Genomic DNA, 25,987 nt, shown 5'->3' on the forward strand with positions numbered 1-25,987 from the left:
GCTGCGGAAAAATGAGCCTGCCTCCAGGGAAGAGATGATAAGGTTTTAGGCAGTGGGAGTGGAGGCAGGGGGCGCTCTGTGGACCCAGCAGCCATCTATGGGTGGAGCTAAGGTGGAGGCTGTGTGTCTGAGGTGAAGAAGAGAGACGACATTCACCCTGCCTGGCCAGACCACCAGATGGCTGGCTGGGCAGAGTGTGCACCGACACAGCACACCTGTAGAGGGACATTTGTTTCCCCATCTTCTTTTGCCTGTCTTCAGATTCTAAATCCCAGGTGGGTTAGCCTGTTTGGTAGGTCTCAAGACTCAACAAAGCCTGAGAAAGAGCATGGGAAGCAGTCCCTACCTTCTTCTTGGACTTACATGGTGGGGAATATCCTCAACTTGAAAAGGGATGGGTCATTAACTCAGTAGTCAGGTGACTGTAAGTCCCTCCGAGGAATTGCAATCATTCGTCTTGTGTAAAAACGCCATGGCATGACAATCAGCATCTGCAATGGACTTGATCAAAGCTGCTGGCTTTTGAAAGTGTGGATTCTGATATATTTGTCAGTTAACCTCATTTAGCTGGCCCCTGGTACCCAAGGGTTTAGAGATATACTTTCGTGTTTCTCCCTAAACTCTCTATTAGAGAGACCCTGGATATTCCAGGGCCCTTTTTGTTTTTGTTTTTAAACTGCAGTTTGTAAACAAAAATAAATTCAGTAAGAAAAGACCACGGTTAAAATAATAGAGTGTAATGTAATAGAATAAAATACAGTATATTGTGTGCAAAAAGAATAAATACTGTTTTTTTTATAATCTATGTTGTGTGTATTGGGTTGTGATATAAAATATATTTTTTACGGTGAAGTCTTGATAGCAGCATTGGAATTTGAACGACCTACCTTACTAGTCTCTGTCCTTCAAACTATGGAATGATTCCTGCTGTTGTTCATGGGGATGGGACCTCTGAGTGCAGCAAAAATAGTAATGATTCCCTCACTTTCATTATAATGAGCACTTTCTTATACTCCGAAAAGGGACTGGGTAATTCTGAGGAGAATTATAAACTATAGGGACAGCATCTCTTTGGAAAGAGTATAGAATAATTTTCTTTGAACCCAAAGTCAGTAGTAGATAATGACATGAACAAATTTGTACTGCAGGGATGTTCATTATTTAAAAATGTTAGGTTTACAATATGGAAAAATAAGAAACAACTTTTCATACATATCGATATTTTCAGTCATTAAAATAATGCAGTAGGTGAATATTGTTGAAGTGAAATTATTTTCACCTTATTTTAGAAAGAAAAAAATGGACATTCATGAGAGAGAATACACAATATGATTCAATTAAAGTAAGTTATGTACATATGACAAAAGAATGGAAAGGTTTATACAAAGAGGTTATCAGTGATTATTGAGTGAAGAGATTATATGTGGTTTTATTTATTTTTTAAATTCAATTTTCTCATTATATAAAAACATAAATTACATTTATAATGATACAGCCTTGTTTAACTTCTAAAGGTTGACCTCAGAAATAACAAAACCATATTATGTTAAGATTCCTTAGTGGTTATTCATATTCACCACCTTGTAGATGGGAAATAGTAAGTCCCAGAAGGGTATATGTTTTACCTAAAGATGAGCATTCTGTTTAGAACTGGATGGGAAATTATGAGACTAGATACACATGGTGCATTTACACATGAGTAGCTTCAAAATACACTTTGTCTCAGGAGTGCATAACTTCTAAAAATGAGAGCTGATTAGGTTAACTGTAATTAATATTTACTTCAGTAACTAGTTTTTTACTTGATAACACCTCCTAAAGAACAGCATTCAGGATGAGGGTGACAATGATTCTGCTCTAGCTTGACTAGTAAGTATAATGGACCATAGGCATTGGCCATTTATCCTGACTCATTACCCTGTTAGCAAGAATGGTTGAGAGAGTGGGATCTCTCTAGTGAAAGAATAGAAACCTTGGAGAAACATAAATATTTAAAAATCTGAGGGGATGTCCAGTGGTAACAAGTGTAAATTAGTTTTGCATCTTAAGCAGTTTAGATATAATATATAAAAATAGAAACTTATAAAGATTACATAGTTGAAACAAAGAATATATACAGAAACTCAAATAGACTGCATAGTAGATCTTAGCTCAGTGAGGAAAACATTTGAAATAATGAGAAGTATTGGGAGGTAGCATGTTTTCCTTCAATGGAAAGATACAGACAGAGTGAATGTATTAATGGATTTGGGGGGGAAGATATTGTGGTGGTCAGCATTGGCAGCTGAACTATACAATTTTAAGGTACACTTCAACTCTGATAATTGATTAAATATTCAACTGAGTTCATTTTATGACACTATACAGCTTTATATGACTTACATGTGATTCTGTCCTAATGTGAAAACCAAAGAAAAGGCAAAATATGGAGTACTACAACTCATCTTTTTAAAAAATGGATGTATTTTATTTTGGAATTTTATTTATCTTTGTGTCAAAGTGAAATCAATTTGAATGTAAAAAAGCCCCAAAGTATGTTATCTAATCATTTTTCTCAAGTGAATGATTAGTGTGCATTAAATTGCATAATGAATTATTATTACCTTCTCAATGACAGTGAATTACGCTGTCAAACATAAAGGCATGGCTATGTTTCGATTTACATGAGTTGCTAAGACAATATATATACAAATTGATGAAACAATTGTAGAGTTGTATAATGTATACAAAGTAGCTTATTGAGTGTATTGGAAAATTTTCACAATGTTTTTTAATAATTTATTTTTTAGCCAGTGACTTTATTCTTCACACCAGCAAGTTTATTACCAGAATATATCCCAAAGCAACAAGAGCAGACTCTTCTAATTTTAATCCTCAACAATTTTGGAATATAGGTTGTCAAATGGGTATGTTATATAGGATATTGAATTTTTTTGCAAAGATAAGATAAATTGAATTTTAGAAATTAGAGAAAAATTCTTGAAAAGAGCTTCTTTTTTTTCTTTTTCCTTTTTTGTAATGTCTTTATTTAGTTTTGGCATTAGAGTAATGCTGGTTTCACAAAAATATTTGAAATAATTTATTCACTTTTAATTTTTGAGATAGTTTAAGAAGAATTCTTTTTTTTTTAAATATAATTTTTATTTAGTTCTTGTTCAAGTACAGGTTTCTGTCTTATATTCCCAACTCTGTCTGCCCCCAGCCCCATGCTCCCCGCCTCCCTCCCCTTTCCACCCCCCACCCCCACCCTTAGTTATTGTCCATGTGTCCTTTAAACTTGTTCATGTGAGTCCATTGAAGATTTTTTTTTTTTGGCCCTGGGTGTTTTTCAGTCAGGCAATACTGATGAGTCATTGATTGCAAGAGCTGAAGTGATTGCTAAACATGTTGGAGAGGGTAAATGGAGGTGAATGTTGGGGGTATGGACTAAATGCATAAAGAGTTAACACAGGAAGTGTAGGAAAGGGAAAAAGGAAACTAAAATTTATGTAGGAGGAGAGTAAAGATCAAGTCCTTTGCTTGGAAGATTTGCTGAGGGCCTCTTCAAATTAAGTAACCTCTACCTTTTATATTTTACACCGACTTTTGCATTCACAGTTGAAAAGTTTTAAGATTACATAGCTTTGTTATTTGTCCTTACCAGAGTCTTCCTGTTCCAAATCAATCAGCTATTATAGCATTGGCACCAAGCAGTCAGAAAGCCCCTGGTGTTAACCCTTCTGCTGCTGGATTGTGGCGAGGCCTGTAGGTTTGCAGACAGGGGAGAGTAAGTCAGGATGGTGGTGGTGGGGTGTAGAGGGTGAATAGGGGGAGTGCATATAGTGGCTACTTACCAGCTTATATGGATATACTTCTATATTTTAAAAACATTATTGCTCTGCCTCTTTCTCATTTTCTCAAGTGGCAACACTATTTCTTTGGACCTGAAAGTTTATGACATAGTTGGTGTCTTCCTTTGCTGCATTTAATGTACTAATCTTTTTATTCTCATATTTACTGGGTGTTATCTGACACATACATTGGTATTCCTTTTTTAAATTCTATTTTATTCTTGTTTATTCTATTACAGTTGTCTCAAGTTTTCCCCCTTTGCCCTCCTTTGTCCCGCTCCACGTCCCTGCTCCCACAGTCCATCCCCACACCATTGTTCATGTCCATGGGCCATTCATACGTGTTCTTACTACTCCATTCCCCTTCTTTCCACCCTTCCCCCCACCAGTCTATTCCCTGGCAGCTGTCAGTCTATTCCCTGTTTCCACGTCTCTGGTTCTGTTTTGCACATTAGTTTATTTTATTCATTAGAATGATTCCTCTTATAAGTGATACCATATGGTATTTGTCTTTCACCGACTGGCTTATTTCCCTTAGCATAATAGTCTCCAGTTCCATCCATGCTGTCGCAAAGGGTATGACTTCCTTCTTCTTTCTTTCTCTTGCATAGATTTCCATTGTGTAGATGAACCACCATTTTTAATCTATTCTTCTACTGACGGGCACTTAGGCTGCTTCCAATACTCGGTTATTATAAATAGCACGGCTATAAACAATGGGGTGCATAGGTTCTTTTGAATTGGTGTTTCAGGATTCTTGACTATATCCCCAGCAGTGGAATTGATGGGTTATAAGGCAGTTCCATTTTTAAAATTTTGAGGAGATTCCATACCGTTTTTCACAGCAGCTGCACCAGTCTGCATTCCCACTAACAGTGCACAACGATTCTATTTTCTCCACACTTGTTGTTTGTTGATTTACTAATGATTGCTATTCTGACAGGTGTGAGGTGATATCTCATTGTGGTTTTAATTTGCATCTCTCTGATGGCTAGTGATGCTGAGCATTTTTTTCATATGTCTCTGGGCCATCTGTCTGTCCTTGGCGAAATGTCTGTTCAAGTCCTTTGCCCACTTTTTGATTGGATTGTTTGTCTTCCTGGTATTGAGTTGTGCGAGTTTTTTACATGGTTTGGAGATTAAACCTTTGTCCAAGGTTTCATTGGCAACTATGTTCTCCCATACACATAATTAGTTCCCTTTTCATTTAGCCATGCAGAAGCTTTTTAATTCGATGTAGTCCAACATTGCTATTCTTATACTGTATGCCATTTTGTTTCTTTGACACAAAAACTATCAAATAATTTACAGATTAAACTTTGCAACTCACTATCATATGTTAATATAGACTTGGCAGGAGGACATGTTTATAAATCATGACTTATTTGACTAATGAGACTTGCTTTTAACATGTTTGAGGATATAAAACCCATGATTAGGTTTCAGTATATCTATTAACTTGTTTCTTTAGCTATTCTCTATATTTCCTGTCAGTGTCACAATACATTTTTTTTCCCTTACAGTAGCCTTAAATTTCCAGACCCCTGGTCTGCCTATGGACATTCAAAATGGGAAATTTTTGGATAATGGTAATTCTGGATATATTTTGAAACCACGATTCCTAAGAGATGCTGAAACAGACTTCGATCCAAGTAAAATACCAGAAGACAGCGATCCGGTTACACTTATGATAAGGGTATGGTTAATAACTTTTTCTTTTCCTTTTTTGGTTATTATATGTTAGGTAGTATATGTTAATACTTTGAGTTCCATTGGTTTCTTTTAATGCCTTTTAAGTTCCTGTTGATATTTCTAGGTATTATATAGGCGACTGGTATTTTAGCATTCTTTCATAGATAAAGTTTTTCTGTTGACTTCTTGCATGAATGATTACCAGCCTGTGAGCAGAAATATTGAGGCTAAAACTTTCAACTCTCTGAACTTTGTTTATATTATTCCATTGTCTTTAGTCATTTAATATTGATGGTGACAGAGAAGTCTGTGGTCAGCTCATTTATTACCTTGTAGATATGCTATTTTTTCCTTCCTTAACTTTAAGGAATTTTACTAGGAAATTCTAGGAGCTATTTACTTTTCATTAATCTCAACATTGGACTTTTGCAGTTCACAATTTTTCCCCCTTATGTCTCTGAATATTCCTGATTACTTAGAAACTGAAAAGAAAGTATTCATAGGCTTTCTTTGAGATTCTCTCCTTCCTGTTTACTAATTCATGTCAACTTTATCACTTTCTTGTTCCCTCCACATTTGCTTTTCCTCTGTACTTGATTTTATTCTTTATGTAGGTGATTCTAATGTCGATGTGAATTTTCACCTGAATTATAGTCTCCCCCAATCTTTATGTCCCTCTTATTGCTTGCTATATACTTCTCCCCAGCACTCTTCCCCCATCTACTGTCTTCTTATCCTATTTCTCATCTTTCGTTTTCTTACATCCCATGTAGTTTCATAGAGAGCCAACACAGTTTTCTAAAATGTGTGGTTTCTATGAAGACTTTTCAAAAACTTTCTTATTCTTCTATCACCTGTTATTTTGTTTCCTTTATAAAAATATCACCAAATATTGAAAAACTTGAGCTTTCTGTCTCCACTTAATTATAAGCATTTCTATTTTAGATGGTATCTATTCCTGTTTGCAAATAAATTGGGTGAGTGTTGTCTTTTTGGTCCCTCTTTCTATTTAAGTAGTTGCTCCTAGAATTGTATGAATCATCTCAGAGTCTATTCTGGAATTTTGGTATTTATACTGTTGTTCACAGTCAGTTTTCTTGTGTCTCATGTCGTGACTGAGTGAAGCTCTCTGTGGTCCCTGCTACTGTTACCTGGATGTCAGGGGACAGGAAACACTAGAACCTGCATGCAGACTTCTCCCACAACACTTCCCACCTCAGCTCCTTCTTTTAGTGCTATAAAGTCACAGGGTTTGGGGGGTCCTTTTCATCCACTTCAGACCCTACCCCTTTTGTCCCAGCTGAGGAGTTTAAGAGCTGTTTTCTAGAGATTAATGTAAGAAGACAGTACAGCAGAAATGAATGGGACGAAAATTATTCTGGCCTCCACAGGAACTAGTGCCAGTATGTATCTGACTTTTCTCCTGGTTGTTAAGGATTTTGTGACTCTAAAATAGAGGCATCTCAGTGGATAGGTGGAAATTGCCTACAGCCCTGGATACAGCCTCAAATCGATTAGTTGGCACTCCTTCTGGAGTCTGGCGAAATATTTTACATTGTTTATTTTACAATGTAAATATAACTTTGGTATCCTTTTGGTAATTTTAATACAAAATTTAAAAGCTTAGTAATTTTTTAGATTATTATGTAAGCTGAGTAGTATACCTTAATATTTTGAGTTTGATTGAGTGCATTTAATACCTTTTAAATTTCTGTTAATCTTTTTAGATAGTATAGGTGGATAGTATATTTCAGCATCCTTCCACATGTGAAAAAAGTCTGTTGTCTTTTTGCATGAATGAAAAAAATGCAAAAAATTGCCTTGCTCTGGTTGTTTTAAGCAATAGTTTATTTGTTTTAGTTGTTCTCATGAAAAGGCATGAAGCAGGCACCTGTTAAGATCTCTTACTGCACACAAATCTTGCTGGACCTCTGGAGCTCTTCTGTTTTCTTTTTTCTTTACCTCCTAAGCAATTCTTTCTCACTCTCATTTGTGGGTTCCTCTCTCTCTGTACTTCCACGAAAATATTTATGTTGCCTAACAGTTTTTTTAAATTTTTTATTTAATTCTTGTTCAAGTATAGTTTTCTGTCTTATATTCCTAGCCCTGCTGCCCCATAACAGTTTTTCTTAATTATCTTTTCAAACTTGATATTTTCCTTACATCTTTTTATATACATTGATGGTTTCAACCACCAGCAATGCTCAAATCTTTTAGCTGGACTCATTTTGGGAATATAAAGATATATTTTAATAGACTACCCAGCATCCCTACCTATTTAATCACTGTTCTGTCAAACTCAAAATACTAAAGCCTGAACATTATTTTCTAGTCGAATATACTTTATTTAAATCTCAATGAATGAAGTGTCATTTGCTGACTCAGCTCAGGTTAAAAAATTGGGAGGCATCCTTCTCTTCCACACCTACTTCACTTCCATGTCCATGTCCCATCCATCTCTAAATTCTATGGATCCTACTCCTAAATGACTTCCTTCAACCCCCTCGGTCTGATGTCATTTGCTGCTAGTTTTATTTGAAGAATTTGTTACCTGTCATCACACCTATTCTTGTGGCTTCCTAACAGGTTTTCAGGTAACCTGTCTTGGTCTCCCCCATCTGTCTTCCACAAGTTAATCAGAGAGATTTTGCTACAATGCTAAGCTGACCATGCCTACATGATATTTATTTGTGTCCCCTGACTGCTTACTTAGTAGGGTCTTGGCTTACTTCTCTCACCCCATCTCTTACCACCACCAGCCTTTCACTATATTCTCTAACCACAGTGAACACTTTTCTGTCCATGATGCCAGCTTCATGTATTGTTATTTTCTTTGACTGAATTATTTTCCCATCCTTCATATGCCTATTGTGTTCTGACTCATTTTATGGGACTAAGGGTCACTTTCTTGGGGGAAACTTTTTCTTACACTTAATTGCGCTTCATTTTCATTTTGTAGTTTCCCTCTGTTTTTCATAATGCCCTATGCATGTACATACTAGGCACTTACCACACTGTATTATAATTGTTAATTTACTTGTAGTACTCGTCATTCTCTCCCATTGGACTGAGGGTCTTTCAAGGATAAGGACTGTGCTTTGTCCGATCCTGATCCAGGGTGCCTGACACAAAGTGCATGCTCAATACATGTGGGTTAATTGAATGGATGATTTCTTTTTCATGTTGAGAATAATAAAGAGGACATACATGTTCATTTACTGAGAGAGTGAAGATAGAAGACAGCCAGTGTGCACAGATGTTTACAAATGCCATCTGTTTGATTTATAAGGGGTCTCATGTATGGGTGCAAGTAACCCGGTGTGAGACAGATGGGGTTAATAATTTTCCCAGACAGCTGCTCCTCTAGTCATGTGGGTCTTCCCTCCTGCTTTGATCATTCCAGGGAGCTTTGTGATGACACTGTGACGTGCACAAATTCTGGAGGGCATGACTTAGGAATCAAAAGAGGTATAGTTTTATGAGCTTTCTTATGTCCTTGAGGATGTCATTCAACATTTTTGGTTTACTCTTTGTCATCTTCAAACGAAGAGTTTTGAGTTAGGTACATTATTTTCAAGCTTGACTTATAACGCAACTATTATTAATTACTTTGTTAAGCATTTTTTCTGACACCCAGTCAGTAATATGCATATGAAATGATGGCTTTTTCTGACTCAGGTTATGTATGATAATATAGACAATGGATAACAGAAAATTTTTGATTAATTATCTAAACATGTAAATTACACATGATAAAATGCTATCTAGGAGATTGGGATTTTTTCTTACCATTTAGAAGTAGTATTGATATTGTTTCTAATTCTTACTGTATATATACAATATAAATTTAAAAATAGTTCATGTTGCCAGAATAACTCAGCTTAAATTACAGCTTGAATTACTGTATGTATCATACAGCCTTGGTGTGATACATCTTTGAATTACAGAAGGTGATCATACCAAGGCCTTTAAGTATTTTTTAAAACAATCATAACAAATGCTTTTAAAATAAAACCACATGTTGAACCATAAAGCCTGGACAATGTGGATTCTACTATACTCACATATTGGTAAAATGGAATAATTTAGACATGTTTCTGGTATCTATCTACTGATACCTAAAGATAAAATGGTTAAAATTTAAATTTTGCATTATTTTACACTTACAGTTTTTTTAAGGAAACTGACTTAAAAATCTGTCATTTTTTTAGAACATTATTATTTTTTTAATTTTTATTTAATTCTTGTTCAAGTACAGTTTTCTGTCTTATATTCCCAGCCCCGCCCACCCCAGTGCTCCCCACCTCCCTCCCATTTCCGCCCCCCACCTTAGTTACTGTCCATGTGTCTTTTATACTTGTTCATGTGAGTCCTTCCCCTTTTCCCCTGTGATTCTCTCCCCTCTCCCCTCTAGACCCTGAGCATTATTTTATTTTGAAATTAAATAGTGATGCAATTCTGTTAAATTCTTGTTTTCAAATACTTTTCTGCAGGTGATCAGTGGTATCCAGTTGCCTCCCAGTAATTACTCATCATCCAACAAAGCCGACGCGTTAGTGATTATAGAAATTTTTGGTGTTCCGAATGATGAAATTAAACAGCAGACCCGTGTAATTAAAAGAAATGGTGAGCTCCTAATACATTTTGTTGAACTTTTACCAGACATTTTGTTGGAAAGCTTATAAATCATAAGAGTCTTGATACATATTTATCATTCATAAGGCAAAGGCTTTGCATTATGTTCATGACAATGAAAGTGTTATATGCAGCAAAAACAATTTGGTAATGACTTCGTGTTTTATTTAGATAGGTTTTCAGATTACAGCCACAAAAAATTTATCTGACCTGAAGAAGTACTACTTTTTTTCACTTTTACCTTCTTTTTATGTTTCTCCAATATCATGGAATGGAGAGAGTCATTTTGATGGCTGCAAAATTAGCTTCTAGCCTCTGATTATTCTGATATAGCAGTTATACATTTTTACTGTGCTGCTTGAATTATTTTAGGTAAAGGTCTGTGGCTTCTGACTCAGGCTAAGGATGTCATAGAAACCTACTCATACAATATTTGGATTCATAATTCAGTCATTTTTGCTAGAAGGGAAATGTAGGAATGGAAGAAATGACTCTGGTAAGATTTTCAGTGTGCCGGCATGTCATGATATTTTATGTAGTACAGTAGTGACATTGTCATTTCCTCTCTGAGGTTGAAGTCATTAAGGTAGTTAGAAAAATAGAGGTTTCTGGGATGGACCCTTAGTCAGGATCGCCTCAGAAGAAATCTTGGAACTGATCCTTCGGTCTAGAATCTTCTTTGAGTTGATATTCCCAAAGTATAGTGGACTTTAGAGTCTGGAAGTACGCTCCAGGCTAAATGGCACTGAAGAAAAGCAGGTGAAGTTTTATTAGTCTTTTTCTTCTTGGTGGTCATAATTCACTATGACGCCCACTCTCAGCCTACTCCCACCTGTGAATACTGCTCCAGCATGATACCTAGTGCAGTGCAGAAAAAGAGATTTGGGAAGTTTTACTTCTCATACTATGCTATCCATGGAAAGGACATTGGTGATGGCTTAATTGGTACCCCTTAGAGTTGAGGGCACTTTACAATAGCAGCAGCATCGATTGGTGACTGCTAACATTAGGAGGCTTCAGTAATCTATCTCTTGTCCTCTCTATCCTCCTACTTGACTCTTCATCGTGAAGTGCACAGAGAGCATTTATCTATCCACTGCACCTCTTAGAATACTGTAATATTCTTTGGATTTTATGGGGCTATTCTTACAGAAGTTCAATTTGGTTCTTCAAATATTGCTGAGTCAATTATGTTAAAAAGCCTGATGCTAAGTATCAAAAAACTTAAAATCCTGGTTTCTTAAGTGGATTATTAGGTATGTCCCAACTAACTCTGTTGTAAAGAGCTTACAGTTCAGTAAGAAAATTGCGTTACAAGTAAAACTTTTATGGTAAAGAATTATATGTTCTTTAAGGAAAGTACAAAGAATTGTAGTGGTAGGGGCAAATTTGGAGATAGTTCTTGAAAAATGAGTAGAATTTTTTTACAGATATTGAGGATAAGAGCATTTAAGGCAAAAAGAATAATAGGAGTGCTAAACCATAGGAGAGGAAAACGTTCAAACATGCTGAGGAAAAGTAGAGAAGATCAAGATAAGTGGAATACAGGTTACTAAGAGAGATCAGTGTGAGATAAAATAAGAAAGTTCTATTGGGGTTACTCATGAAAAATCATGAGAACTATGATAAGGTGTTAGAATTGTTCTTTTCTATAGAACATGAAAACAAAAATTTAAGCAAGGATATAACTCTGTTCTGTTAGTGTTATAACTCTGCTATTTGTGCAGATTAGATAGAAAGAAATGTATGAGAGGGCAATGAGAAATACAAAATAGAGTCAGGATACAATTTCACATTGCGAGGGTATAGAAGTCAAGTTATAAAGAAGGACTGTGGCATCAGAAAATGAATGGAGGGCTAAGTAAAGAAGACTAGCAGCAATAACAGTATAGAGGGCTGGACAGGAGGGCTTCTAAGGCAGCTTAGTCACTAGGGTAATGGTGGTGGGATGAAAAACAGGAGCATCTCAGGAGAAAATATCACGTTCAGATAAGGTATGAAAGTACTATTTTTGGTCATGCTAGAGAAAACTATATTCATAATGATCAAATTTGGTATTCTGCTTTACATTTTTAATGACTCAAATGACTTTCTCATATAATATATTCGGCATGTATGTGTGTTGAGGGGGAGAGATCAGATAGATTAGAGTGAAGTAGGGACGGAGGAAGTAGAATAAATCAGCGTAAGAATTTTGTGCAGATATTTTGCTGTGTTTATAAAGAACTCACTCTTAAGCCTGGCTTTTTGTGGGGTTACTTCTCTTCTTAGGACAAGGTAATACACCATTATTTCAGTAGGAGTCTCTTAGTTTAATATTTTATGGGCATAGTAGACTGCACCCTGGATTACTGACTAGTAAATGTGCATTTATGACCACAGACATACCCTAGAAAACATGGATTGTGTATAATTAGCCACAAATTCTTCAATTTTGGGAGTGACTCAAAGAAAGAAAGTTATTGACAGAAGGCCCAGTAGCACAGCTTCCCCTGTCACCCAAGCTGCGTACTTGAGGTGAGCCCTTTGTGTGGGCTGAGTACACTCTCCTCTTGTAGTAGCGTTGGCTGCTGTTGGCAGGTAAATGGGAGTCCTGTGCCAGTCAGCTGCAAGGCTGGATGTGACCACTGACCACCAACTTCTGTCTTCTGTGGAGCCTCAGCTGTGTAGGGGCAGGGCAGTGGTGTCATGATGTGTCTGTAGCTGTCCTAGGTGGGTGCACAGGGTGTGGGGTTTCCCGGGCAGTGCAGGCCATGGTCAGGCCCCACCTGTGTTTGGCCCTGGGGCCTTCCTGCCTGAGCTGTAAAGCACTCTGAGATGGCTGCTACTTTTTCTGGGCTTGGAAATTCCCAGGCAAAACCAAGCTGTGAATCTAGACTGGTTGCTGCTAGTGCCCAGATTGGAGCCACTTAACAAGAGGTGTGGGGGCTGTGGGCTCACTAGGCTGACGCTGCTTGTTTGGGAAGATTTAGAAAGCTGTGAAGCATGAACCCAGAGCAGCCATTCATGTGGAAAGGCAGCTTGGGTGGGCCTGTAAGTCACATGAGGTGGAGTCTCTGGGGATCTCCAGCGTGAGGCAGAGTGTTGGCCATGTTGATAGAGTACCAGATGCGGCACCAGCGTGCTGGCTCTGTGGCTCTGTGAGGGGAAGGTTCAGAAAAGGGACAATGGCCTCTGCCTGCCTTTCTGTCTAGGAGAAAGTTGTCCACCAGCTCTTGCCCTGATGCCAGATGCTTCAGTTCCTCCCTGTATGTCACTGGTGCCTTTCAAGCTGCTATCCTGGTGTTGGGGCTCAGAGGGAGTGAGTCTGAGTAGATCTCTACATGGATTCTTTAAGAGAAACTGCTTGGGACTTTGGAAGTTTCTTTCATGGATTCAATTCCCACTGGTTTTTGTGGATAGAAGTTATGGGGTCTCATATTCCTGGTGCTAGAACTTTGGGCTGGGGGATCTGGTGTGGGGCTGGGACTCCTGGCTCCTGAGATATCCCTCCTGAATTTCTATCCATCACACGTGGATGTGGGACCAGCCCATTCCACTCTCAGTCCCTCTTATCAGGTCTGGATGGATGAGGCTTCTTTAATTCTGTAGTCATCAGACTTCTACTAAGCTTGATTCTTGATGGTTCTATGTGACTATTGTTCTATATTTTAGTTGTGATTTGGCTGTGGTTGTAGGAGGAGGTGAGCCATTTTTACCTATGCTGCCATCTTGACTGGAAATTCAACTTTGGTCTTTAAAACGAACACTTAGTCACACTTAGTCAAACAAATGAACAAAAGCTGGCTTTTGAGGCTTATTATCTAGCTTTCAGTCCAACAACTATCCATGGAGCTCTCTGTCTATGGTAAGACCTGGTACAGAAAAATGATGTTACTGCTTCATGCTCAATATTTGTTAATGAAATGTGTAAACACAGCAGTCATGTTGCATAGAGATTAAACATTTCTGCTCTGAACTTCAATTCTATTTGCTTGAATTCTTGACCTGCCACTTAATGGCTGTGTATGTGAAATTCTTAAGAATTTATATAGCATCTTTTTGGATAAGTTTTTTCATCTGTGAATGTGGATAGTAATAACTCAGATGATGTTTGTGACAGGATCAAGTGAGGTTATCTACCTAAAGTTCTTAGCATTGCCTAGCAATAGCGAACACCCAATAAATATTGTCATTGTCAGTATTTTCTCCATAGGTGAATTAAAAATTGAAGTACCGTAAAGCACAAATTACTGTTATTAATTGTTGAAGAAAAATTTTAAAAAAGATATTATGAATTTTTCCCTAGAAATAAAGTCTATGCTTCTTTAATTCTATCTATTTCTTTATGTTTCAGCTTTTAGTCCAAGATGGAATGAAACATTTACATTTATTATTCAGGTGCCAGAATTGGCATTGATACGTTTTACTGTGGAAAATCAAAATTTAATCACTGGAAATGAATTTCTTGGGCAATATACTTTACCAGTTCTATGCATGAGCAAAGGTAATATTCCTAAAAGTAAGACAATTGACAGCTAATTATAACTTGAAATTACTAAAGACATACTTATTACTAAAAGACATACAAGTAGCTCCATCCAGCTCCACGGAAAGGACATTTTATGTATTGACCTATGTTTTCTCTGAGTGGGATCCCAGAAATATATCCTCACGCGGAAGGTGGGATTGGAGAGCAGGGTCTCGAGGAAGACTAATTAGACAAACTTGGCGTGTATGAGCCTTTCTTTACAGAGATCACAGAGTTTTTCCTTCAGTTGGAGACAGTCACGATGACCATAAACACGAAGGATGGGAATCAAAGAGAAGGGAGGAGCAGTGACTCATTCTTCCTACCCAAGAAGAGACTGGGAACCCAAGACGATCCATCTTTGACTCTTTTCAGGGCAGCCTGCGCATTGCAGTCACCTTGCGGGCTGATTTACATTGTACTCTCAGTGACCTCGTCCCCAGGGCCTTTCCCTCTCCAACACCATCTGAGGTGGACCCAGGGAGCAGAGTCTGTCGCAGAAGGGTGGTGGCTAATTCTGGAGATGTTACACTTTGAGGGAGGAGAAGCATGAGCTGTGTCCTCCGTGTTACTCAGTAGGAAGTCGGAATGGAAACAATATATTTCATTTTTTGGAAAATTAATATACAAGATAAGCATAACTATGCAGTCAGAGTTCTTATGGTATGCTTAGTAAAGACATATTCTTGATCAGTTAGTAGCACGATAAGGGCCTTTGCTGGTTAATTTATTTTTCGTGTTCTAATTAGGTATGATTCCTTTTGCAGGTTACCGTCACGTTCCGTTGTTTTCCAGAACTGGCGCGAGTCTCGAGCCCGCTTCCCTGTTTGTTTATGTTTGGTATGTCAGATAGCAGCTAATAGTATCTGACATATTATTACCTATCTCTCGCAATAAAACAGCCAGAATAAATGTTCACATATGTTTTTTTTCTTTTTTAAATAGATAGAGCAAAATAATTACTTTCCCAAACAGAACTGTTGAGCAAATTCGCTTGTAAATATGCAAAATAGAGCAGTGGAAAAAAGAAAACAGGTTTCAGAGGATTCTGACTCAGCGTGGCAACAGCCAGGGTTGCCTGCCTCTGCTGCTGAGGCTGCTCCCCTGACTGGCTTGTAGAATTTTTAATTAGTCAAACGTACAACACTGAGAAGTGTCTGATTGTATATGTTGGCAAATACTTGGCAGTGCAAAAGAAATGTGAAGTCTGAGAGTGTTTTAACTTGTAGACACCTACTACTGTATATTCCACTGGGAAAGAATTAGATTTGTAGGTATTTTGTGCCATTTTGTAGTCTAGAGAGCGATTAGCCCCTTTGTTCTGAGGCTAATTCTTAAAGGCTGTGCAGAGGATTTGCTAACCTGTAATTACACTGACATTTTTATGAGTGCGTATGAAATTGATTTGCATTCCAACTGTGTGCAGACTCCAGATCTATAAAAGAGATCTACTATGTGGATTTGCATGTTTGGCTCTCTGAATGAATTAGCAGTAAGTCTGAATCTTACTGAATGTGCTTTGAAGATTGTCTCTAGATCACAGATGAGGTTCCTGTGCTGTTTTGTATGCTCAGCTTATCACTATCAGCAGGACTTCACTTTTACTAAATTTTATAGAGAGAAGATTATTGTCCCTTATTAACCCTTCTTCCAAAAACCAGGCTTATTACTTATTCCATCACGTTGTGTCATGGTAGTGAGGTAAAAGCACTCTGCACAATTTTCGACAAATTACAGGGCCCTCATAGGTATTTGTTGATTTCAAATCTGAACTTGTAACAAAAAATAAAAATGACCGTTTGAGATGTACACTGATGCCAGAAAAATGCAAAATGACTCATTTGTCATGTTCTACTGTTACCATAGTATATCCTAGGAATTCCATATTCAAAGTAAAAATGCCACTGGGAATTCTAATATCCACACCATAAGTAGGAAGAAATGTCCCAAATTACTCATTGCATAATTATCCAGATTCTCCCTCATGAGCTCTCTGCATCTAAGATCAGGGTGGCTCTTCCCAGTAGAGACGCATAGCCAGTTCTCAGAGGGGTGCCTCCATTTCATCAGATTATGGAAGGCTTTGTTTACATCATCTATTAGTCAGCCTAACAGCAGGAGGGATGTGCACCCCATCAGCCCAAACCCTTAATTTTCTCTAACCTCCTAAAGTCTTTTGAAGATATGGAACTACGTGAAACTTGAATATTTTGATCAGTTGAGTTTGTAGGAGGGTTTATCAATTCCGCAGCAGGTGAACATTTTTAAAGATCATTTCTACTAACAAGATCTGAAATCAGGGAAAATAGGAAATGTTTTCTTTTTCACCTTTTTTCAGGTATCAAAATTCAACTCAACTCACTTTTTAATATTCAACTCTACTTAGAGACACAACTTTGAAAGGAAACATTGGATTATTGTATTTCTTGTCCAGTAATCTGTGGTTTCTTTAAACATCTCTGGTTCTTTATGTGCATGCATTATTTACCATTGACTTTGACCTTTAAGTTGAACAGGCATCACCATCATCATCATCATCATCATCATCATCATTATGTGTTTTCTTACGAGAAACTTGTAACAGACATTACCCATAGAAAAGCCCCAGTCATGGAGTGCTCTTACATTAGAGGAGATTTGGAATGGTTTAAGAAGCCAATTTTGATGTGTGCTTTCCACGCATAATTCACTGGTAGGAAGAAATAGTGTTGGTGATTGGAAGATAACAGAAGGAAAGACCAGATAAACCCCTGGGATGTGGCAACAGAAGACCTTTTGGTATTCAAACTCTCCGTTCTCATGTCAGTTTCTCAAGGAAGTCATTATGAAATCCTGCATTAGAATATATTCCTTGGTTTATGTTTCCATATACCTGATAAAAGAGGGGCTGATTTTGCAGGGTCAGGGAGGCCTTGGTGTGGCCAGGAGATGGCCTGGCACTGAAAGTTAGGCCGTGGTGTTCACCTGTTGAACATAAACAATGCCACAGAGCATCAACTTTAGACAGGGTTACTCTGTGACCCTGATGGGTCAAGAAAAAAGCAAAACCATTCTGTAGTCATGGTTGAATGCATGAAGTGTTCAGGCTGGTAAAATACAAACCCTAAAATATAGTACAGTCTTAGCCCTTTTTTGGGCATTCTGACCAATAATTTGCATCGATGGTACACAAAAGGTTTTAACTTGACTCGGATATGCCAATATGTGTTCTAATACCAGGGTTAGGCAATCCTCTAAATAGATTCAGTTGCACGAGCCCCTGTAAATTGAAAGATAGAAGATGAATGGAGTACTAGGCATAGGAGTGCCCTTGTAGACTGTGTGGGCTTCTGAGCTAGCTAAACTCGAATTGCTTGTACAATATTTATGGCCAGACCTCATATCCTGACCACCATTCATTTAACCAATGAAAAACTAGTTATAATATTCCTTATGCTAATTGACATACTTGCTTGTGTGGATACAGGCAGGAATATTTAAAGCCCTTATCGTAGCCTCCTATAGAATATGCACTCCTAATTAGAGTTTCAAAATGTTAACTACTGTTTTTGAAAGATTAATTAAAACTAACTTATGCACACTAAACACACATAATATAGACATATACAAACAGACATGCTCATTATATGAGCTCATTTATATGTAATAAAATATTACATATTTTATTCTGAAGTTAGTAAATTATAGATATTTAACCAAAACGAAGAGTGGATTTGTGCTTGAAATTTTAGATTTGTCTGTTTAAAATACCCTGATAATTATTTTTGTTCTTTGTCTATGCCAGTGGTTCTCCAACTTATCTGTACACTGGACTCATCTAGAACCTTTACAATTTTTTTAGACACTTTGGTGAAATTAACATGGCATGCTTGGGTATTATGATTTTTTAAATGTTCTTCAGGTTATTCAAATGCAATGTTCTCTAAGTATGGTCCGGAGACTATTAACAACAGCATTGTCTGGGCACTTTTTAGAAATGCAGAGCTGTGGGGAGAAGCCACCGGGAGACTGAAGGGAGGGGAGAGATGAGTTTAAGGTACCTATTCCTCTGGTTCCTCCCAGTGAAGTGCCTTTGCGTGGCCATGCTTCTCGGTGTGACTTGCTTCCCTTCTGGGTTTTGGTCAACAAGAAAGTCGGAGTCAGAAAAAAATGTCAAAGAATGAAAACAAATGTTATGATTGTCTTTTATAGTCCTTCAAGGTGATAGAAATTAGCCTCCAGCATATGGAATATTAAAAGTATATTAAATGGTACAAATTTATTTTTTACATAGTTGGTGCACTCAAGATTTATAATAGTTTTTTTCTTTTTCAAAGTATTTAACTTAAATTTCAAACTCTGTATTGAAACTTATGTAACCAAAGATAACACATTACATGACCTACTGAGAAATGAGGTAGCTAGCACATAACATAGTACAAGTGGAGAAGAAATCAAAAGCCAGTGAAGATTGAGCTTGTGGGGGTTAGGACTGGGTTGTTGTAGAAGAGACAGTAAGTGAGTTGCTGAGAATTGAGTTAGAATGAGAAGACAGCTGTATATTCTCGTTACAAAACAGTAGCATAAATTTCTACAGTAATATATTTTTGTTCTTTGAAACAAAAATTCAAATCCCCTCTTTCCCTCATCATTTCTTTAGGACTCTGCATATCATAGAATCGTCTGCAATGGTGGACTTGTTCTATAATCTTCTTTGTCCAGTAGGGTAGATAGCCACTACCTACATGCAATTATTTACCACTTGCAATGGAATTAGTGTGTACTTGTGGCCAGTATCACTGAGGAATTGACTTTTAAGTCATGTTTCATTTCAATTTAAATTCAAGTCACCACGTGGGGGTGGGCCTGCTCTGTGGGGGGTATAGCTCTGGCATGCTGGCCTCACTTTTCTAGTCCAGCTCAAACTGTGTCCATTATGCTGACTGACCCGTATACCATCCCTTATTACCTACAGTTGCCACGATCACATTCTATTTTTCTGATGTGTTTATTTTTTCTCAACCCTTTTCACTCTATTATGGATTCAGTCCAAAAAATGATGTGAGGTCTGTCCAGAAGTAGCCAGCCATGTACTATAAAAAATAGAGACATTTATTGAAGAAGGTATAAGAAACACTGTACATAGGACAATGATGCCTCAGTCCCTTTCGAAGTAGACACCTTGGGACTTCACACAGTTCTCCCAATTGCCATCAGCTGTCCCATCATATTTTCCTGAATCTCATTGACAATCTGAAGTCTCTTTCCTTTCTTTTTTTAAAAATTTTTTAGATTTTTTATTTATTTATCTTTAGAGGGGAAGGAGAGAGGGAGAGAAACATCAATGTATGGTTGCCTTTTGTGAGTCCCCTGCTGGGAGTTGGCCTGCAGGGAACCAGCCTGCAACCCAGGCATGTGCCCTGACTGGGAATCGAACCACGATCCTCTGGTTCACAGGCTCGTGCTCAATCCACTGAGCTACGCCAGCCAGGGCTGAAGACTCCTTCCTTTCAAAGGTGATTTAAATTTGGGAAAAGCAAGAAGTCACAGGGCATCAAATCTGGGCTATAGGGGGGCTGAGTCACCTGGGTGGTTTGATGTTCCTAATTCTTCAAAAAGTTGTGCACCAGACATGATGCACGAGTGGGTGTGTTGTTGTGATGAAGCTGCCAATCACTAGTTGCCCATAGCTGTGACCTTTTGAATCATCTGACTAGTTTCCATGGAGGAATGTTCAAGCTTCAAGCAAAATGTGATGCAGATCTGTTGCTCTACTTGCTCAGTCATTTTCAGTGTGACAGCCACACAGTACACATGCTCACTCAATGAATGGCACCTACAACCCCCACTGACTAGTACAGTGAAGTTGTCATTATTCACACATGTGCATTCTAGTCTACTCTCTTTAGCTGCCAGGTTACATCAATGTGATGCAAAGCATCCTCATTATGTTAACAATGGTTGGAATTTTTCTGGGTCAACCTTGTATATTATTTATATAGCATTTAGCAGTTTACAAAATGCTTTCGTGCACATTACTTAGTTTCTCATAGTAAATGTAACTATAAACCATGTTTTTTCTTATGCGATTTTTTCCCATGTAAAAGTTTTCCAACTGATGTGATTGTATAAAGGAGCACTTTTGAAAGACTCTTTGATAGTATGAATATTATCTAATGTTTTTTGGTTGTTGTTTAGAAAAATATTCTTAAAATGGGTCAGAGTGATAATGTAAAAAGAACACTGAATTGGGTGGGCATCAGGAGACCTCTGTCTGCTACCAATGACAATAATGATAATAATACTAGTAGTAAAGTCGTATGTCATTCACTAGCCATATTTGCATGCATTTAAAAAGTTTAACCATCACAGCAATCTTAGTACAATTTTCAGAGGAAGACAGTAAAGATTAAAGAGGCTATGCCATGTGTTCAACATAACATATTGAAGATGTCTTAGGTGGGCTCTTCCCCTCTCATTGCTTATTTAATCTTTAAAAGTGATATATCTGAACTAGATAATGTTTACATTCACCCCCAGTTCTTTGTAACACAGACAACTGGGATGTCTAATTTTGCCAGTGTGCATTCTGGTATTGATGTGTGTAATTTTTGTGACGGTGAAAAAAATGTAGCAATTAGAGCTAGAAAAACTTTATTGAAAAATTCGTATCTTAAAAACTTTGTTTTTATATTGATCTTGTACCAAGGTAGCATATTTCTATTTTATTTTTGAATTTCTTTTATGGGCCGAATGTTTGTATTCCTCCCAAATTCATATGTTTTAATGTGGTTGTATTAGGAGGTAGGCCTTTGGGAGTCAGTTCAGTTTAGATGAGGTCATGGAGATGGTGCCCCCAGAATGGAATTAGAGCTTTTATAGGAAAAGGAAGAAGCATCGGAGTGTGTTCTTTCCACCATGTGAGGAAGCAGTGAAAAGGGGACTGTCTGCAAGTCTGGGAGCTGGATCTACTGGCACTTTGATCTTGGACTCCCCAGTCTCCAGAACTGTGAGAAGCAAGTATCTGTTGTTTAAACCACCCAGTCTATGGCATTTTGTTAAAGCAGCCAGAGCTGGCTTAGACAACATCTCCTAGAATCTCACGGATAGATGAATTAGATTAAAAAAAATTAAGGTTAATATACCTACCAAAGAGATTTATTATAAAGATAAAATAATGTATGTAAAATGCTAACTGTCGTGTCTGCCACATAAAATATGCAAAAAGTACATCCATGTAATTGAAAGGAAATATAAATATAATTTAAAGGGAATGGATTCTGGCACTTGATTTTCTAGGCTCATATCCTCTGCTACCAACTAGGTTTGGGGCCTTGGGCAAAATACTCATTTTCTTTTTTTTTAGTTTTTGCATCAAGGGAATCAAGAAAATTACCATTGTTACAAGGATTAAATTAACAAATGTCCATAAATAATTTGGAACAGTGCCCGAAACATGAATGCCATATATACTAGCTATGGTAACTATTATTATCATTTTTTTGCAGTAGATTTTTAAGTGGGGGAAGTTACTCTGAGAACTTACCTGGAGCTCCTCTTCCATTCTCTTGTTATTTTCTCACATATCAACTGATATTTCTGGTTTCTGCTTATAATCGAAAATGTAAATAGCTCAGTCAGATTTTTTTGCCTGGGTGAACTGCTTCTGCATGAGTGGGCAGACATGCATCAGAGAGCAGAGCAGGCCTATAATATGTCAGCAGGCACAGCCCTAAACAAAAAGCATAGCTATTAGGTTTGAGCACTTCTATGCAGTGAGTAATAAATGCTTTTTTGGTGGAGCTGTTGGAGAATTGTCTTGAGGGGAGCAGCACCTCATAGAAGGGAAAAGAGTTACACTCCAATCTGTGAACTTCCCTGGATATTGGGCCTGACTTCAGTGTGTCTGAAGATGATTGCACAATGGGTGTCGTCTCCTTGGGGAAAGCCAGGGGCTGGAGGGCTGCAGCCCTGGAGCTTCATGGGGGATGGGTGGTGGGTGTAGTGCTGCTTTCGGTCCCTCCCTTACCTCAGGAATTTTCATGCGGCGTGTGTAGGTTGTGTTCTATCTGATTTGAACAGATAAGTAAGGTTTTCTTTTCAAAAATATTCGTTGTTTGATCACCTCAGTAAGAGATTAGTAAAGTGGTATCTGGTAAAATGGTAAAGATGTATCAGATTCTTCATTTATTTAAGAAAATATATTCTATCTTATCAGTATGGAACTTCCTGGTAAATTTAAATCTATTTCGTAAAAGTTTGATATTTGTTTGTACTTATGAAGTGTTATATTTAATGTGATATTACATAAAAGACATTATTGAGAGTGCAGCTGGACTTCTTTCCTCTTAAATTCCACTACCTAGTAGTAGTCCCTGAGAGACGTGAAAGGTTAGGATAATAAGGAGGTGGCCGGGGGTGAGGAGTTTCTGATAATATTGGTTGAGCCTGAGAAAGAGAGAGAAATTTTTTAAACAGAATTGTAAGTAAGAGATGCTAAGTATTAATTTTGACTACATCAAAAATCTGATTATATTTTGGGTACTGCCTCCTATGGGTGGATCTCAAGTGAAAATCTTACCATTTCTTCTTTTCTTCCTTAAGATCCAAAGTTTTCCCTGACCTTTCACCCCACTCTCCACCCTGTTCTGTCCACTGGGAAAGTAATCTGGTAGAACCTTGGCCCGAGTCCCTCACCTGTGGCAGAATGGTGTGGTAGAAGGTGTGTGGACTTGGAAGTTAAGCTGGAACTGGATTTGAGCTCAGGGCTCAAAGACATTTCTTAGCTTTTTTGAGATTCCATTTTCTTTCCCTCCATTGGACTTTGTTGTTGCTTCTTATTATCGTAGTGGTTTAGTGAACTTTCTGAACTAGATGTTAAAAGTCTGTGTTCTTTATTGTACGGCGACTTAAGTCTGTTCTCTTAGCTTGGTGGTCAAGAAGTGATTTGACAGTAATTTTCTTAAACTCTTGGAACCAAAAGATCAAATAAGAAACATCTAACAACCTTCCAGTCTTGTATATGGCCTGTGTGTGTGTGTGTGTGTGTGTGTGTGTGCGCGTGCATAGGGGAATTCCTTTAACACTCAGCTTGCAACTCTGCCTGAACATTCACTTGCTGTTTGCATGGAGCCTGAAGGTCTAAGATAAGGGCTTTTTCCTTCCAGGGTCTTTTCTGCACAGGCTCCTGCCCTGGGCATGTGTGTGTTCTCATCATTTGTAGGAAAGCTTTTCCATGACTGCCTTCTCCAAAGCAACACATTCCCTAACCTTTCCTCCCAGGTTTTTTAGTCCATCTATTGTTTGCTCAACTTGTGCCCTTGCCCCCAGCAGCAGTGGCTAGTCCATTTGGCCTTAAATGTTTTTATCAAATGCTCCCTGAATAGTCACCTCAACACTGGGAGAGTTCTGAGGTAAGTAAAATGAAGACAAGTGCTTTGAGTGTGTCCTTCAGGGAACACCAGACAGGTCAACACAAACCACCAAAGTTCTCTTAGGATAAAGCCTAGTCTGCTGGCTCCACATTAGGAACCTGTGCCAGCAAACTGGGGAGCTGGGGTTGGGGCCGGGCCAGTGAAGTGTCACCAAGCTCTGTTATTAAAATTCACCTGTTTATTAACTTGTGTTTTGTTGCTGTAACATTTAATTAGTTTTTCCAGTTACAATGAAGTTCTGACAGGTTTGGCCAATTTGTTTGTGTTTTTGTGGAGGAATGACTGGGCCTTTGGAGTTCCTTACTCCACCATTTCTGTAATGTCACTCTGCACACATATTAACATCTTTATTATGGTATGGTATGGTATGTTCACCACAATGAATGAACCAATATTGATATATTATTTTTCACTGAAGTCCATACTTTATTCAACGTTTTAAAATTTTCACCCCACTTCATTTCCCTGTTCCAGGGGCCCATCTAGGATACACATTCCACTTTGTAGTCATGTCTCCTGATCTTCTCTTGGCTGTGACAGTTTCTTTCAGATATTCTTTGCTTTTGATGGGTATGCCAGTTTTGAGACATCCTAGACAAGCATTTGTCAGTTTAGGATTTCAGTGATGTTTTTCTCATGCTTAAACTAGAGCTGTGAGTGTTTGAAAGAACGACCTCAGAAGTGAGGTGCCATTTTCATCCAATCTTATTAAAGGTACATACGAGCAATGAGACTTTTTACTTTGGATACTGACCTCCATTTGTTACTTGATGGACAGCGTTTGTCAAGTTTCTCCACCGTAAAGTGCCCTTCCCCCACGTTCCTTGACATACCTTGGAAGGAAGTCACTGTGTGCAATCCACACCTAAAGAGTGAGTAGCTACGTTCCATCTTCTGGATGCCGAATGTCGACATAAATTATTTGGAATGCTTCTGTATTGGAAACTTGTCTCTTCCCCCATTTATTTACTTATGTGCAATTGTTTACATCAATATGGACTCACAGGTAACTATTTTATAGTTTAGGTTGTAATCTAACACGACTTGCCCAAACTGTCCCAGCCTCAGTCACTGGGAACTCTTCCAGGTGGCTCCTCTGTCCGAGGGTGTCATTTTCACCCCCAACACGTGTTTCAGCTGGAGGGTCACTATCAGTAGGTTCCTTACCTGAAGCTATAGTTGTTTGTGAACAATAGGAGTCCAGTGGTGATTAATTTTCTTGCCGTCTGATCTTTAAAACATTTTCTTTTCTTAGTTTTTAAATGTCATAAATCTTAAAGAGTATATCATTCAGATAAAGACTTTTTTTCTGATGATGTGGTGTACAGCTTTGGTACTTTCGCCCTTTTATTATTTCTGCATTCTTTTCAGAGAGTTTCAGCTGGGTCTATTACTTTTTATTCAGGTTTTTCAGGGGTCTCTTTTCTAGCTCACATAGGAATAAAATTGTTTCTTGGACCCCCATACCTTTTTGACCTTTCCTTTTCTTCCTGGCCCAGACATTTGTTTCTGTAACATTCTAAACGTCAGTGAGTTTCATGTTTGTTACACCTTCCTTGTTCAAACCAGTCTTCACCGTCTTGATTCTCTTGAGTGGGATACTTCCGCTGAAAAGATAATATCCCTATCAAACTTACACCTGATCCAAATCAAGTCTTAATCTCTAATCATCTTGTCTGATTTCCCCTTAATAAGCACTTTCTTTGCTTTATTTCCTCTTACAGTATCGGTTCTATAAATTTTCTAGATACGTTTCTTCAGGGAACCCCCTTGGCAATAATTCTTTTCCTTTGAAACTCACACAGTAATTCTTTGAGTCCTTTACACCCATCTTCCTGGATTTTTTTCCTAAATCCGACTTGATTTTTTTAACCACTTAATCACTCTACCAGTTTTTAATGGATGGT

General features: G+C 37.9%; 1 protein-coding gene across 1 annotated transcript in view; it reads left to right on the forward strand.

The window, feature by feature from the left end:
- The window catches only part of PLCZ1 (phospholipase C zeta 1), a 33,373-nt gene extending 17,853 nt beyond the window's left edge, over positions 1–15,520 (forward strand). The window contains exons 10-14 of the mRNA XM_037033967.1: positions 2,790–2,906; positions 5,354–5,526; positions 10,016–10,148; positions 14,494–14,643; positions 15,435–15,520. Coding sequence (XP_036889862.1) covers positions 2,790–2,906; positions 5,354–5,526; positions 10,016–10,148; positions 14,494–14,643; positions 15,435–15,520 — 659 coding nt within the window. The remainder of the gene's footprint in view (positions 1–2,789; positions 2,907–5,353; positions 5,527–10,015; positions 10,149–14,493; positions 14,644–15,434) is intronic.
- Positions 15,521–25,987: the final 10,467 nt, after the last annotated feature.

The sequence above is a fragment of the Sturnira hondurensis genome, unplaced genomic scaffold (genome assembly GCF_014824575.4).
Source record: "Sturnira hondurensis isolate 20B ecotype Veracruz unplaced genomic scaffold, ASM1482457v3 Scaffold0021795, whole genome shotgun sequence".
NCBI lineage: Eukaryota > Metazoa > Chordata > Mammalia > Chiroptera > Phyllostomidae > Sturnira > Sturnira hondurensis.